The sequence below is a fragment of the Balaenoptera acutorostrata genome, chromosome 1 (assembly GCF_949987535.1).
Source record: "Balaenoptera acutorostrata chromosome 1, mBalAcu1.1, whole genome shotgun sequence".
In the NCBI taxonomy this organism is placed as follows: domain Eukaryota; kingdom Metazoa; phylum Chordata; class Mammalia; order Artiodactyla; family Balaenopteridae; genus Balaenoptera; species Balaenoptera acutorostrata.
Genome location: NC_080064.1, coordinates 9,743,558 through 9,760,996, shown reverse-complemented (window position 1 = coordinate 9,760,996; position 17,439 = coordinate 9,743,558). Strand labels below are relative to the sequence as shown.

At 40.1% G+C, this 17,439-nt stretch overlaps 1 protein-coding gene across 8 annotated transcripts in view; it reads right to left on the bottom strand.

Annotated features, from left to right (window-relative positions):
* VPS13D (vacuolar protein sorting 13 homolog D) overlaps positions 1 to 17,439 on the bottom strand; it is a 246,652-nt gene that overhangs the window by 156,857 nt on the left and 72,356 nt on the right. For all 8 annotated transcript variants that reach the window (XM_057535232.1, XM_057535241.1, XM_057535246.1 and 5 more), the window contains exons 30-37: positions 15,650 to 15,862; positions 12,148 to 12,413; positions 10,867 to 11,000; positions 8,461 to 8,616; positions 6,735 to 6,945; positions 6,129 to 6,203; positions 3,304 to 3,510; positions 1,775 to 1,864 (exon numbers count right to left, since the gene is read on the bottom strand). In XM_057535232.1, the coding sequence (XP_057391215.1) occupies positions 1,775 to 1,864; positions 3,304 to 3,510; positions 6,129 to 6,203; positions 6,735 to 6,945; positions 8,461 to 8,616; positions 10,867 to 11,000; positions 12,148 to 12,413; positions 15,650 to 15,862 (1,352 nt within the window). The remainder of the gene's footprint in view (positions 1 to 1,774; positions 1,865 to 3,303; positions 3,511 to 6,128; positions 6,204 to 6,734; positions 6,946 to 8,460; positions 8,617 to 10,866; positions 11,001 to 12,147; positions 12,414 to 15,649; positions 15,863 to 17,439) is intronic.

The window sequence follows — 17,439 nt, the reverse complement described above, 5'->3', positions numbered from 1 at the left end:
TGGTGCGTGGGCTCTTCCTTGTGGCACGTGGACTTTTCTCTAGTTGTGGCACGTGGGCTCTAGAGCACACGGGTTTAGCTGCCCCACAGCATGTGGGATCTTAGTTCCCCGACCAGGGATCGAACCCACATCTCCTGCATTGGAAGGGGGATTCTTAACCACTGGACCACCAGGGAAGTCCCTGTGTGTATTCTTTTGCAAGTTTCTATTTTTGCTCAATAGCATTCTTTGAGATTCACTCACATTGATGCCATGTAGCTGTGGTACATTATTTTCACCACTGAACTGTAATCCACTAACGAACATACCACAGTTTATTTATCTATTCTACTGCTAAGAGACATTTCACTTGATTCCAGTTCTGCCGCTATTAGGAAGACCACTCTGGAAGCAGTCTTGTACTTGTTTCCTAGTACTCATAGACAGGAGATTCTCTAGGGTACAGATCTAGAAGAAGCATATTGAAGGATTGCCGAGTATGCTTCTAAGTCATGTCAAACTGTTTTCCAAAGTGGTTGTCCCAATTTACAATTCTGACAGCAGGAAATAAGAGTTCTAGGGCTCATATCTTCACCATACTTAGTAGTGTCACACTTCCTTTTTGCCAGTCCATTGGGTGAGAAAAATGGTATCTCACTGTAGTTTTAAAGACAACTTTTCAAGGCCAGTTAATTTTTAACAGTTTTCTAAATACACTCCATCAGCCATAGATGAGGCGATTTACCAACACAAATCCAATCCAACATGTAGCATAATGTCAGTACATTCATCTCCTCACACCATTTAGCACTAGTGACATGAATGTGTTCATGCAACTTTAAAAGTAAGCAATAATTGCTTTGGGAAAATAAATGATTCTCAAAAAAATAGCTACCATATGCCCTGTAAAACTTTCTCTTAACTAGCAAGGCTTGGGCCATTATTCTAAAGTTAAACATTTTGAACAATTAGGAAATAAGAGTGTTGCCTTTAAGTGAATCCAGATCAGAGAGGGGAGAATGTTAACTAACATATAAAATCGAATGTGACACGTACTCTAGAACAATCAGCAGCAGCACAACACACTGGAAGCTTAACTTTCCAATGACATCAAGGGAGCAACCCCTCTTCGACACAACTTGGTTTACTCCACCCACACCTATGAAGAACTCTCTTAAGGCAAAGAACGTCACAGCTCAAACTATTCAGCCCTGATACAAGATGGTTCCTGAATGTACATCTGATATAGGCCCTTACCTTGGTCTTTCCAGTGGAAGGAAGGAAACCTGAAAATGCCTTGTAGTATATCCAAGTTTATGTCTCTGGAAGAACAGCTTGCCCTGATCAACTGTGTCCTGCTCTAGGGAGTAGGTAGGGCAGGTTATACATTGTCACTGACTCAGTACTCTTCTAATGAGACAAACAAGTCCAATAGGGAGTGAGGAGGCCTGAAGTTTAAAATGCTTATGGGCTTAAATCTCACTTGAAATTTAGCTACTATCAGGGCCAGACAAATGATCCTTCACAATTGAGCAATTTCATGTTCTGAAATGAGCCAAACTCCAGGATGAAAAAGAATTAACTACCAAAACTTCTTCTTAAAGAATTCAGTTGTGACTTATCAAATATATTCTTAGAAATATGAAAAGTCTGTATCTTTTGTGCTTGTGCAGTCACTTATTTTTCATCTTTCCCTGTCCTATCCCACCCCTTTGCCTCATGTAAAATTTATGTAGAAATAGGCCCAGGCAAATGTCAAATTTTTTTTTTTAAATCCCATGATAATTATACTGACCTGAAAGAGCACGGTTATAATAATCTCCAGAAAGGGTGAAGTGGGCATAGCCTTCAGGGCTAGTTCTTACATGCTGCAGAAAATTCAGACCTGCAATGAAAGCAAATCTTATTGCAGCGGTAGGGCGGGAACAACCAAAACTTTCTTTTGCTGACAAATCATATAAAAGAGATGTTAGAAAAACAAACACATAGATACAGAGAACAGAGTAGTGGTTACCAGAGGGGAAGGGACAGGGGCGAGAGCAGGGGTGATCAACTGTATGGTGATGGATAGAAACTAAATTTTTGGTAGTGAGCACACGGTAATGTATACAGAAATGGAAATATAATACTGTACACAAGAAACTTATATAATGTTATAAACTGATGTTACCTTAATAAAAATAAAACAAAGAGATGTTAGTTATAGCTTCCACTGATGATCTTATAGGAGAACACACAGATGTATCAAAATTTGATATTTTGTTCATCATGGTTTTTTTTTTTAATAAATTCTGATTTTTAAAAATACTCCATTAAAATATCATTTATCTTAATTACTGAGTTCCCTTTAAATGCTGTGAATGAGGTAAATGCCTCATTTGCCTCCCCACCAATCCCAGCCCCAGCATCCAGGTGTATCTCAAGCCTGTGGGAACATTAAAAAACATATTTCTACCTGAATATCTGAAAAGAAGGTAGAGTAATGAGAACAGTCATGCCTTCATAAATATTAGCTCAAAATTTCAAGATTACTGTAGAAAAGTAAGAAATAATTATTTTCTGCAGAAAAGATCCTCATGGAAACAGTCAAAATTCCAGTTGTTAGTTTCAATCAAGCGGCCCTTGTGGTGCCTAGAAGCACAGGGAAAAGGAAAATCTCCACAATGTGTAAAAGGTCAAATTAAATCCCCAGAACCAACTTTTCCTTGAAGGGAAAAGAGGCTAGCAAGATCAAAACAAAAGAAAATTAAAAGTAAACACAGCAGTGAGAGTCTCCTTTACTCTCCTCAGAAGCCTCATCTGACACAGCTTGCAAAGACGCAACTGAGGATAAAGCCCTCCTGCCCTGGTCTCCACTCTGCTGAAGCACAGCTCTCAGGTGAATAGGGTTTCACCTCCTACCCGGCCTACAGAGGAGACGCTGGTGAGCCTTGGTGTTTTTTAATTTTCAAAAGACATACAGCTTAGAAACATTACTTTCTAAGCTTATCTTTTAAATTCCTTTACTAACAGTACTCCCTACAATCTTTAGATACACGAAAAGATAAACAAAATGGAGAGATCAGGGATTATTAACTAGAGCTGTTAATAGAAGAGAAATTTCATCAATGACAATTTCTATTATTCCCCAGCCATGGTCTGAAGGCCACATATGGCAAATAAATACACGTTTCTTTAAAATACAAATAATGGAAAACGTATGTAAAACCATTATCTAAATTTCTCCCATTCTATTAAGTACGGGAGAGCATGAACAACATGAAGAAAAGACGGCGGTTCACTGCACATCTTCTCGATGAACCTGAGGGTCAGGCACGCACTCACGGGAGAAGGTGAGCTCAGCAAGAGGGACGTCGCGGTCCATGCAGTCGTCGATGAAGCAGATGCACACGCTCTCAGCTTTCATCTCCACGCCCGAGATCAACCGTGCCGGCGCAGCCACCTGGCTCTCTCGGCTGTTGGAGGCCAGGGAAAGAGACGTCAGGGGCTCAGCATTCTTGAACAACCAACTTGCTGCCTTTTTCAGTTGACCTGCAAAGAAATTAAAAGGTGATCAGTTCAATCCGTTCCCACAGCTACTCAAGCAAATCAGAGAGGAAACAGAGAAATACATTTGATAGGGACCTACTGGACAGCCCAAGAGAACCTTAATGCCAGACAGACATAACAAAGAAAAAACAGCACAATAATAGGAATCCTGCTCTTTAGCAAACAGAACAAGGCCCTCTTTGCTGCACACCTCCGCTCAAGTTTACCGCACCTTTCATGACCTGGCTCAAAATGTCTCCAGGAAGCCATCCTTCCTCTACTGTGACATCTGCTGAAGGAGAGGAGAAAAGAGGAAAGGAGAGGATCCAACATTCCAGGTGCCACTTGGTACTATAATACTTAATCTTCCCTATGTAGTCTTGCATATCCTGATGTGCTGCTTTGTTAAGTGTTCTCAAATGCCTTACGTTGTACATACTTTGTCTTCTCAACCATGTGTGTAATATAAAACTATTAAATAACACCCCCTGAACACAACCAGATTGCTAAAGCTAAAAAAGAACAGAACAGAAAAAAGAAAAGCAATGCAACCCCACACTTATAAATTACCAGAGGCCAGTGCATGTAACAGTGGTAAGTGGTTAAGGGCATGGGCTTTGGAGCAAGATGGCCTGGCTTCTGATCTTGGCACTTACCAGATGTTGGATCTTGGACAAGTTACTTGATCTCTCTATGCCTGACAGCACCCGCTTACAGGACGGACATGAGGAGGAAACAAATGAGTACGTGGGAGGTTCTCAGATCAGAGCCTGGCATATAACAAAGGCTCTATAAACATTAGTTGGTATTATCATCTTCATTATTGATGGAAATAAACCTTAGTTACTAAAGAAATAAAAATTAAAATCCAAAAGGCTCTTAGAAATTTTTCGAACGTGTTTGAATTGTTAAAGAAAGAGTAAAAAGTAGGAAATGTAAACATTAAGGGGTATGAAGTTAATTAAACCAAAAAGCAATGATGACTAGGTAAAAACAAAACTAAGGAACACAAGATAACTAGGTCTACCTTCATTTTCTCCAGAGGAAAAAGACAGGTAATGCAAGCAATTGTGATGAAACCACGTAAGTGGTCAAAGTTTAACCTGGTACAATCCTTTTAGAAAAAGATTTGTCAATTCAAGCAAAGAGCCTCAAAAATATATCTACATTCTCTGATCCAGTTTTTACAATATTAAGTCTCACTACCAAAGAAATAGTTAAAAGATGTAGACAAAAGTTCATACACAAAAATATTACAGAATTGTGTATGATAATGAAAGAATGAAAAACAACTTAAGAATGGTTAAATCATAATGTATCCTCTGATCAATGTAAAAAAATCAACGTTTACAAATAATTTTAATGACATGGGAAGACGCTGCTATTAAGTATATATTATAATAAAATTGTAATTATAATTCTATAAAATTGTATTTGCAATACTATCTACCAACATGTATAATATTACCTCTGTGTGTGTGTGTGTGTGTATATATATATATATATATATATATATACACACACACACACACACACACACACACACACACACGTGTGTTGGATACATGGGCATACCTCGTTTTATTGCACTTTGCTAATACTGTGTTTTGAAGGTTTGTGGCTACCCTGTGTCGAGCAAGTATACTGGCACCATTTTCCAATAGCATTATTTAATTAAGATATGTACATTTTTAAGACATAATGCTACTGCACACTCAACAGACTACAGTATAGTGTAAACCTAACTTTTATATGCACCGGAAAGCCAAAAAATTTGTATGACTCGCTCTATTGCGATATTTTCTTTATTGCGGTAGTCTGGAACTGAACCCCCAATATCTCCAAGGTCTGCCTGTATACAGTACATAGAGAAATAAAAAGAGAGAATATACATGCAAGTATCAAGACTGGGAAAAAATACAGCTTTTGCTGTATCTCTGATTTGAAGAGAAAGGGGAACAAAGAGGGAGGTGGAGAGGTAGTGTGATGCAGTGGAAAGAACACGGGCACACCTGGCTTTAAACCCATCCCAGCCCCGCATTAACAGGTGGCCTGAGATGAGTTTATGTACCCTATCTGAGCCGGTTTCTCCAACTGGAGTGAGGGTAACGATGCCTGCCTCCAAGGGTATGAGGATTCAACAAGAAGCAGGACTAGGCCCAGAGGAGCTCAATAAATGGCCATGTCTACCAGCGTCACCGCCATTACCACTCCCACTAGCAACAGTGCTAACATCTACAGAGCACGTGCTGTGTGTCAGGTACCTTCTCATGTCCTTTGCATAGAGCGACTTCTTTATATCAAACCTCTGAGGGATATCCTCTTATCCTCACTCTACAGATAAGGAAGCATGGGTACAGAGACATGAAACTTGCCCAAGTCACGAACAAGTAGCCAGCAGGTGGCAGAGTAAGGATCTGAAGCCAGGCAGTCAGCTCCAGAGCCCATAGCCATGTCCACTATAAAATCCTGTGTCTCATTATTACTGGCCCAAGATTGTCTTCAGTCCACAGAAAATCATGGAGGGTCTCCAAAACACACTCCAGCTCATGGAAAGATAAACATTATCAAACATTACCATTTATCAAGATAAACAGCTGATAAAGTCTTATTCAAATTACCTTGACACACCAAGAGAGCTTTGCGGCAGTCATCCATGCCAAACCCCAGCTCCTGCAGTCTAGCCAGTTGTAACTCTAGGGGGGAAAAATGGTATATATATTTTTGTAAGTAATTTAATGTAAATTAACCCACAGACTAATTGAAGCAAAAAAGAACCAAAAAAAACAAGAAAAGAAATTCAGAAACTGGGGACTCAAACACTGCACTGCTATAGGCAAAAGTAAGCTCTTAATTAGAATTTATCAACTGTACCCTGAAATTTTTAAGTCTTTTCCCTATATTGGCTGTCTTTTAAATGCTTACAACTGAAACAGTATTATTATCCATATAACTTTGGAGGAAAACTTGAAGTTTAAAACTGAACCTTAGCATTATCCATACCTCTGAAAGAAACTGTAAAAGGAAAAATACTGTAGGCTAGAACAGTTGGTTTGGGCTGTTTATTTTTAAATTAAAAAAAATTAGACAGTCATACTTAAGACCTACAATTATACTTAATGACACAATTATACCCTGAACAATTTAATTGTGCAAAAGAAAATCTGAAAAGTTAAAAAGAAGGGGAGTTTTGGGAAGACTCAGTGGGTTTTATGGTTAATACCTACCCAGGACAGGGTCTAAGGTGTGTCTTGTCCCTTCTCTGATTTCCTCTCCCCTTCGAGATGCACCAGGAAGGTAACTGCTGAAGGAGTTAGCGTCCAAGGCCACTGTGTCTGGTACTGCAGCATTAGCTTGCTCTGGGATGGATTTTGCAATGGCAAGAAACAGCTGAACATCATTATAGGAGAGTCTGATATCCAGGGCCTGTAACTGAATCTAACAAAATTTAAAAGGTGGCAGTTTTTAAAGTTGCACTTGCTTTTGTGTCCACACCTCTTACAGGTATCACTCTAATTCAAGTTCTAGAAATCCAACAGACATTTCTCATTTTGAAGACAGGGGAGATCTTGAAATTAAGCATTAATAGCCATGAGGTAAAATGTCTCAGCTGTGAGGTCAAATGTCACAAAACTGTACCAAATAAAAAATACTAAGCAAGGAAAACTACTAGAGCACTTAATACTTCAATAGAATGATTTTCATACAAGCATATTAATCATCAAAGCAGAGAATCAGAGAATGGCTCTGGTGGAGACAGGATCACCTATTAGCAACACTCTGTTAATCCATTTTGCTTTGATCTATTTAATTTTTTTAAATCTCTGACCACACAACAAAATTTATCTCTCCTTTATTCAAACAGAACTTTAAATGAGTCATGTTCCACATTAATATTTCTGTAAATCTGGTCTTCCTCAGACAACAGCAATTCAGCTACCACTGGTAAAAGCAGTACAGACACCAACACAAGACCACTTTAAAATGGGATGTCTGTTTGAAGTATGGGTATAGTGCTCTATTTATTATTTATTTTTCATTTTTTTTTGAAGCCCGAAAATCAGAATGCCTTTTCTCTCTCTTTCAAACCTCCTATGGTTCAAATGGATTACTAATTAATTATTCCCCCTCTACCAAAGAAACAAAACATCAAAGTCTTAAGCCGTCCTGGCCTGGCTTCACCTGCTCTGCTTCTCCTCCCCTCTCCTCACTGCCCTATAGACTTCTTTCTTCTACTGAGACCTCCCTCGGTCTCAGGTCTGTGGGCCATTTCTGCCCCTGACTCTGCTGCTTCCTTATTTGCAATGCTCTCCTTCTTGGCCTATTTACATCCTACCCCTCTGATCAGACTCACTTTTAGCTTCACTCACAGTCAATATTCCTAACTCTGCTTTCTGTAATGTTTTATAGAACTTCAAGATCACACCAGACAATTAAAAGGTCTTTTATCCTCCACAAGACTGAAAGATCTTCTAGGGCAGAGACACTGTCATATTTATTTTTTTATTTTTATTTTTTTTAAATATATGGTTTTTTTGTTTTGTTTTGTTTTTTTATTTATTTATGGCTGTGTTGGGTCTTCGTTTCTGTGCGAGGGCTTTCTCTAGTTGCGGCAAGTGGGGACCACTCTTCATTGCGGTGTGCGGGCCTCTCACTATCGCGGCCTCTCTTGTTGCGGAGCACAGGCTCCAGACGCACAAGCTCAGTAGTTGTGGCTCACGGGCCCAGTTGCTCCACGGCATGTGGGATCTTCCCAGACCAGGGCTTGAACCCGTGTCCCCTGCATTGGCAGGCAGACTCTCAACCACTGCGCCACCAGGGAAGCCCCATATTTATTTTGTATTTGCTGAAGTAACAAAAATGTTGTTGAGTTTGGCAGAGTAAATAAGTAGTTCAAGCAAAGGAAAGTGTTTGAGAGTGTCTCAGTGTGTTACACAGATTTGTCATCATTACCTCTAAGACAGGTGGGAAGTCTTCACTATTGAATGCATCCATCAAGCCTGAACTATTCTGATAAGAAGAATTCCCCACCAGCTCCACTTGAATTTGTACTGGATCAACAATTGAAAGAGCTGTGTCTTGCTCATTTCCTAGTCGGCATGAAAACACCTAGAGAATGAAATGCAATATGGCAAGAATTAATGTCTGATTTAGGAAGAGTCTAACCATCAGGAGAAAAAGGGACTATCTCAGAAGCACTCAGCCCAATATCAAGAAACCCATAACAACCATCGACATGAACACTGTGGAGAGGGAGGCCGACGCTCTCACCCACTGCCAGGAGCACAGTGGCTCGCCCGTGGGAAAGGCAGTGTAGCAATATGTAACGAGAGGCTTAAAAATATCACACCCTTTGATCCAGTAATCCTACTACTTACTAGGAACTAGCCCAAGGAAATAATGCAAAACGTAGAAAAATTCACTGAACCATTATTTAACAGTTAATCAAAAAATTAAGAGCAACCAAAGTTTTATCATATCTACTCGGTGGAATATTTTGTGGCCATTTAAAAGGAACAGTTTAAAAGACCATATGAAACATAAGAAGACAGTTACAATATAGGTTATGTGAAAAAGCAGACCAATCAAAATAATATTACGCCATAACTATAAGGAAAGAAACACATCAAAATGTCAAGAGAGATTATGTAAGGTGGGATAGGTGATTTTTTCCCCCTCCCCTTCCCTAATTTTATGTAATATAGTTGTTACTTTCACAACTGAAAATAAATACATTAATTTTTGAAGCTAGGTGAAAGGTACACAGGGGTTCATTAGATTATTCTGTTTACTTTGTGTATGTTTGAAATGTTCTATAAGAAAAAAAAAAAAACGTATTTATGGGGAGAGAAAAGGGAGGGAGGACTCCCATTCTAGGACCAAATTATGTTACACGCTCAAGAAGACAGAAGAAAGCATTGCTTTGGTCCCCCTTGCTCCCTCCCTGCTTTTTGGCATTTTCTAGTGCTACTGAAAAACATGCGACACCAAGGTCCTCTGCTGTATTCGAGTTTAACTCATTTTGCTTTCTTTATAAGTTCTCCCCCAATGATGTATTAGGGTGGTCTTAAAATTCAGATCCAATTGTGCTGCCTAAAGAACAAGATTGAAAGGAATTTCCAGGAATCTCAAATATTTTGCCATGTAGTTTTTCTAAGGCTTTGGAGCAGGAAAGTTTCATTTTCCTTTTTCCTTCAGGGGCTTCTGCTACACAAAACCCAATTGTACCTGACAGTTCATTAATTAATCACTAAACTTTTCCATTCAAAGCTGGTATTGTGGTGGCTTGGAAAGCAGACGAATCGCAATTTCATGACCAACTCACATCACACCAGCATGCAAATCCCTCCTCTCACACTGAGGTTTCTTTACATGAGAGAAACAAGTGGTAGAGAAGTAAAATCTCTACAGGTTTTATTCAGCTATTTCTGACCAGAAAAAAAAAAAAAAAAAAAAAAGAAGTTCCATATGCTGCCGACAGTGAAAATAATTTTTGTTCGTTCAACCTCTGAAATACCACTGGAAAGAACTGGGCATGAAAAAGCTTAATCATAAATGGGAAGGAAATGATGAGTATCCCTGGCCAAATAGTCTACTGTTCTAACAAGAGGAATGTTAGCTGAGATCAGTGACTTAAGAACATCTGACAGAGATAATAATCTACCTAGTTTCTCCTTCTGTCTCCACACATCCTGGCTTAAAAAGAGGCAGAGCAGTTTTTGCTTAACATTGTATATAATGTAATTTTCTGGCTACAAAAGCCATCCCAGTGCAAATTAGCTCCTTCGTGAGATCAGATCAGAGCCACAAGCACCCCTATTAGAGACTCAGTCCTTTAGGTCAGGCCTGACTCTCTAGACGCACCCTTTTATAGATCAGATATTCCCAGAAGGATAACAGAGAAAGTCCTTAACACTTTTATAGACAAGCTTCCATGACCATAAAGCCCTAGGTCTTCGGAGGGACAAGCACTCAACGTGGGGAAGGGGATACAGGAGAAACAAGGACCCCTTCCTCACCTTCACAATTCGCCAGGGCCTAGACCTGCAGAACTAGAGGACACGACAAGGAGCCCGGCGGGGTAATGGGGACTAGAAGAGTTCCCTCGAACTTTCTGAGGAAGGGAGGGTGAGAGAGAAAGAGGTAAAAGTCCCTGCACACATTCAAAGCCTGGGGGGCTGAATTCACACATTAGAATAACCTGGTAGATCTGAGGAGAAAATGAAGAGAAGAGGACAAGGGCCCTCCAATCCCATTAATTATTTCCCTGAATGAAAGTTTAGAAGGTAAAATTCTCCTCCAGATGCTTTTCTCTTGAGCCAAACATTTAGTGGTTCAATCAACACACAGACTTCTTACCTCAATGCCAAACAAACTTCCTGAAAAGGGCCGATCGACAAACCGGGGCTTATAGGTGAGCACTGTGGTGCCTTTGAGAATAATGGCGTTGGTATCGAAGCAGGACACATCTTCAACGACCACAAACTCTGTGCCTGGAAAGGACGGCATTGTCAACTAAGCCAAAGCTGTGAAGTGGAAAGCAGCAGGCTGTCGCAAACCAGGCAGCACATTTACTGGGTTGGGGGCTGACACATTGGCCAGAAAGATCTGTTCTGCAGGATGCCTGCCGACACTCTGCTTCACTTCCACCCCGAACTAGTTCTCTGTATCTGGCCAGCCACAGCTGAGCTGACAGAGCACTGCACAGGCAGAAAAGACAGGGATGCAGTTTCTCTCTTTAGCATATAGTTTTAAACTAGGTCTCCTGGGAGGCAGAACAGACATTCAGAAGCTCCCTCGCCAAATGACGACCTGTTTTAAAAATCCCAGGAAGTAGATTCAGATACTAATGTTGGTTAGGCAGCATAAAGCACTAGGTCATCTATGTAGCTGTTTAAGTTGTTTACAAAGAATGTGGACTAATTTAATGTAGACTTTTTTAAATTAGTAGATACAGACAGTTTTCTATTCATCTGTACATGGCAAATTTACTTTTCGTTTCCATTAAAAAACATGTATAAATTGAACTTTTGAAACTAAATCCACTTCAAGTGCAGTGTGCTCTCCAGCTTCTTCCAAACCACTGAGCAGTAGACAGGGTATATCACAAACATAACGATAAATACACACATATGTACAGATGTACTGTAAGAGTCTACTAGTTAACAAAAACTGTAGTAAATCTGTTTGTAAAGGAAAATATTCTTTTTGTAAAGAAAGTAACAATCCCCTCACTTATTTATCTTCTAAACTGAGATTTTCACATACCACCTTTGCTTAAACTCCGTAAGGTACATCTGCTGGGGCCCTAGATATCAAACAGAAAATTGAAGCCTGATTTAACACTGGGAAAAAAGACCACTGCCCAGGTGGGTACTCAGGCCAGGCATATGCATTAGGGCGGCAGAGGAGAGGGACTAGATCCTGAAGCCCAGTGTGGGCCAGCTCAGTGTGGACCAGGCAATCCCACCTGAAAATGGAGGTCAGGAACTTTGACACCTGTTGGTGTGCAAAGGATGCAAATGTGTAAGAGTGCTCGTGTCAAAATACAGAGGCAACAGAAAAGTCATCCTGTAAGACACACATGGAGCCTAATATCCAAACTAAGAAAATCAGTGACTCACAACTACATATACTTACCTGTTACATTGACCTTGACCTCCAGGTGCCTTTCAGTAGACAGAGGAAGGGAAGACCGCTTGGTAACTACTCCACTTTTCACGGTTTTGGGAATTACAGCAGATTCGCTGCTAGAGTTACGGTGACGCGAAGGAGTAACTTTAGTTTGCTTCTTAATATCACTGGGGGTGTGGAGAAAATCATGCACTAACAGCAGCCAGTCAAATATGAGAAACACACGGAGATTGTTGAGAACTACTGTGAAACAGGAGGAATCCTTTGTAGACCTACAAGAAGGAAGATCATAAAAATAAAATAGGAAAAGAGAAATATGATATTTCATTAACTTGCAAATATGTGACTCAATTGGGGCAGGTGGTACTCCAGCATTTTCTAAACTGAACTTTGAGTATCAATAAACTCTGAATCCAGGTTTAATAAAATATTCAGTGTATGTTTTCAGAAGTCAATCAGATTCTTCAACAAAAAGGAATACGCTGTAAGAAAGCAATAGAGTGCATGTCATCCAGCAGTTCCTAACCAGGGGTGATTCTGTCCCCTGGAGACATTTTTGCCACAACTGAAGGGGTTCCTGCAGGCATCTAGGCATCTGGTGGGCAGAAGTCAGGAACGAGGCTAAACATCCCACAACGTGCAGGAGAGGCTCCACAACACGGAATGTTCTAACCCACAATGTCACCGGCGCTGAGGCTGAGAAATGTCGGTGTAGTAGGAAGAGCACAGGCTTAAATCTTGTCAGTTATAAGCTGTGTTATCTTGGGTAAGCCACCTACCTTCTCTGAGCCTGCTTCCCCACTTATAAAATGAGAAGTAATAACACTGTAAGAGATAAAGCGCCGGGCACATAACAGGTTCGAAAAATATCAGTTCCCTTCCCTACAGGCTGTTTCTAGAAAATCAATGAGGCACTCTTTCTTTGATGTCTAGGATCACTTCTTTATAAACATCCAATTTACATACTAGTATGAAACGGTTTTTCTAGCTGGAACCGGCCTGAAAGCCCAGATCTTTTAGCCAAAGAGGGCAGACAAATAAAATGACATTTACTGTGGGTGTAACCCCAAGCGCCCTAGAAGTAGAGATGCAGGAGAAGGGGAGAGAGTATTAGTTTTGTTGCCCTCATTACCCCAAATTCTATATTTGAGGTGAAATATAGAATTATAGTCCAAGGAGGACTCTCAGGCCTGGCCTCAAACCATGGTGTGGTCAGGGGCTTATCCAGGCCCTGTTAGTATACCAGTAGGCAGAGATGGGTAAGACAGAAGAAAGATGGGCTAGGGACACCCCTATAGAGTTTTCTGGGTAGAACTTTGTTCTATGAGCCCAAAATCGCTTCTGGGGCTCTGCTTCACATTACCTGCTTCCCAGTCCTAAAAGGGGCTTCTATTCAGGAAAAGCTGATTTGGAGATATTTTTTAAGGCTGGCTTCTCTAGGCTCTTATTTCTCCTAAACCTGGCTCACTGCCTCTAGAAAAAGGGCACAATGCTGCATGTCTCCTTCATACAGACACAGCATTTTTCACAGAAACACTCTACCCTTTTGTAATAGAGAAAAAATGTTGCCCTCAGTAAAATTTTTCCACCCCATTTTGAACACAGACCGTCAGAGCTATGAACTAACTGGAAAGTCAAAGTGTGTCTGATCCCTTTTCTGGAAAATATTTCAAGCCTTTAAACACTGTGAAGTGATTTATATTTGACACACAAATTCCCAACAGAAGAGCAATTCTTCTTGAGACACAGAAGGCGTTCAAAAGTTCCAATCAAGAGAACATTTTAACCCTCTCACTAACAATGGTATTTCTGTTAGCAAGAGCCAAGGTGTAGGACTTTATTATTAGCCTCCAAGAAATTATACACCTTTAGTATATATTAATATTTTAAGGCTCCTTCTACATTAAAAATATGATAAGTGGGACAACTAGATGACATTTAGGAAGCCAGATCAACAACAAAGCAAACCCAAAAAGAAATTGTTTCTGCAGATAGGCCAAAGAGCAATACATGCAAGCCTCCTGTTCAAATAAACATCATCTTCAAACAAAGGAACTGCAAATCACAACCAGCTTATCATCTGACTACAGTCAGGCCAATCACTAAAATGTGGTAGGCCTGACAACTGTTAGAAAAGACATGGGATTTGAAATCAGAGGCCCAAGTCTGAGTTCTGACTACTTCACTCACTGGCTGTGTGATCTTAGAAGAGTTATCTAACCCCCTCCAAGCTTCTATATTGGTATCCGTAAAACAGGGAAGAAGTCACCCACTGGACAGACTTGTGAGAATTAAGTTAAAGGTGGGTAAAGTGCCTGGCCCATGGTACGGCTCAGTAAGAGGCAACTAGCATTCCTATTACTGAACTTTTTTAAAGTTCATGTAAAAGTTTGAATATCTGCTTTGCTAGACTTCCTAAAGGCATATGGAGATCACGACCCCTCCCTAAAAAAAAACTCAACCCCGAGGAATTCACTGAACAGCACAATGAAATGTCAGACATATTTAAACATACAAATGTAAGAACAATCTTGATAATTTTTTTTTCCTTTTTTGCCTGACCAAGAAGTTTTTCCCAGCCTTCTTACTTACTGGTTTATATTTACAACTTATCTGATAACATTAAGCACTAAGAGAATGAAACCGACATTCAGTTCCAAAGGTCTCCTTTTGAATCTCTATCGATCAGACCTAATTTTTCAGTTTTCCAGTCTAAGCCCACCTAGTCATAAAATCTTACAGTAGTGTGTCATAAAATAACACAAGCTACATCAGGAATCATCAAAACAGCTCCCCTCTGTCCCAAGCAGTATGCCAGAATATCTTAAGTATTACCTCCACCCTATGCATGAAGTGGATGAGGTGGGTACAGTTATTCTTTCCTATTTTATAGAAGATGAAAATGCAGCTGAAAGAGATTAAGGAACTTGTCCTTGGATGCATTACTAGAAAGTGGTAGATCGAGGTTTGAGCCCAGCTCTATATGATCCCCAAACATGTGCTCTTTTTACACACAACACTGCCTCCCATAATACCAGGAAGAAAAACATAATCTAGTTCAAAGAGGCTAAAGCTCTTTTTACATGGAGAAGTCAGTCATTAAGACTTGCATAGACAAATCAATAATGCAAGTCAAAACCACTTTCCCTTCTACAACTTCTATAGACCAAAAGACTTTTATTTTCCCCTTATATAAGCACAATTTCTTCCTTCCCCAAGTCACTTTACATATTAAAACAGTCTACAGCTTGTTAATTTTAAGAATCTGGTTTAATTCTAAACAACTTTATTTTTAAGGCAACAGAGACATCTTTTGGCCAATAAATGAAACTGCATGGTTACAGGAATATTAATATACAGTATGCTACACTGATAAGCCATTATCTATTTATCTTCTCACTGATTCCTTGCTCCTCTGATGTTCTAAAGCCGACGTGGTCTTGGCCCAATGTCCACAGAAGGAAATGTCTTGATAAAGAAAGGCAAAGTCAGGGTCTGGATCTCCTACCTGAAATGCAGTTCGATCTGAATGGATCCTTGGGTAGTGCTGCTGTTCTTAGAGGGCTGAAAGATACAGGTGAATACGTTTGTCATGCCAGGACTGGTCTTCTGCCCAGCATAGCGGGTGTCAAAAGCCATCATGGAATGCGAAACCAAGTTAACGGACTTCGTTTGGTTGGAAAAGCTCTCATAGAGCAGTTTACATTTCTTGAAGTCAAATCTAAGGGAGAAAGCAGACAAGATGTTGAACGCTTCCATTTTACAAAAGTATGTACATTTAAGATAAAAGAACAAAATCATAAATATGCCTAAGTTCTATGAAGAAGAATAACTTTCACTCTGAGATCTGTCACTGATTTTTAACAGTGTCCACAAAATGGATTTAGTGTCACTTTGCCTTGTATCTCACTTTCTATTTCCAAGGAGATGCTCTTGTCCACAGGAACTTCGTGAGGAAAAACAATACCACGTATTTATTACATACTTGGTTCACTAGCATTCTCATTTCTCACCTAAGTTTAGTAAGACTATGTATTTGTAATAATCCCCAAGGGATAATGAGGGTCCCTTTAGTCCTTCATCTGTCAACTCCTAGCCTGTGTGGAGGATTCTCTCTCCAGAATCTGCTGAATTTTTACATAAGACCGCTAAAGTTTACTGGGAAATGCCACAACAAATAATACTTTTCATACAGAGAAATAATGCAGCTGATGCATCAACAGAAAATGCATCTGGAACTGCCACTGTTTTAATAACAGAGAAAGCTGCAATGGGCAATCCATACAGAATTACTCCACATTGGAAAAAAAACCAAGGGCATAACCAGTCATCAGAAAAAACTGCTGGCTCACAAGATAATCAATCTGGGACCCCAGCTCCACCATACCATGTTCTGATCAGCTGAATTAGATACAGGCCTGAATGAATTTTTAAGGGAAATACAAAATAGAAGATAGAGTGCTTCCATGGAAAAATTACTAGACTTGAAGTCCTGTTTTCAAATACTGAACCACTTTTCCAGCCATATGATTGATCTTACACTAGTCAAAAACTCTATCTGGAAAACAGGAGTAATATCTGCTCAACTTTACATGGCTGTCAAGAGATGAAAATGAAAAGATTATCAAGTGTGAAAATACAATGCACTCTTGAGGGTTTTATACCAGTAATCGCAAATTCCTGGCCTACACTAACCAAGAAAATGACATAAATTAGTGAACTGCTGGGTAAGCACATGCCTTATCTAAAGGCTGCCCAAGTTGTTACTCAGTTTCCAGATGCTTCCAATTGAGAACACGGGCCCAGTATTGCCAAAGCTTCTAATTTTTCAAAAGCTGAAATCCAAACTTTTTATGTGCAATTCCCCAGTTTTCAAATGTTGGCCAGTTAGTCAGTCATCACTGCTGCTCCAAATAGCTCTGGGGCTCCCCCCATGCAGACACACAGCAAAACTACTTCCTGACTCCTTTGTGCTCCTGTGGGACCACGTTCTAGCCCCACGGGGTTTACCAGGGATTCCACTGCCATTCAAGACCCCTCCAGGGCTATTGTTTTTCTTGCTGGCACAGCAGGCTGCTGTCAGTCAGAGTAACTAGAGTGAGCAGAGCAGCCCAAGACCCATAACAGACATGAAACACGAGGAGAAAAAACATTGTCACTGTTCTAAGTCACTGGTATTTTGGAGTGCCTGTTACTACAGCCTAACCTCAGCTATCTTGACTGATAGAGACTGATGAATTTAACCTTTTAAAAAGCACTGTGCAGACCAACAAAAAGCATCTTGCAGGCAGACCACAT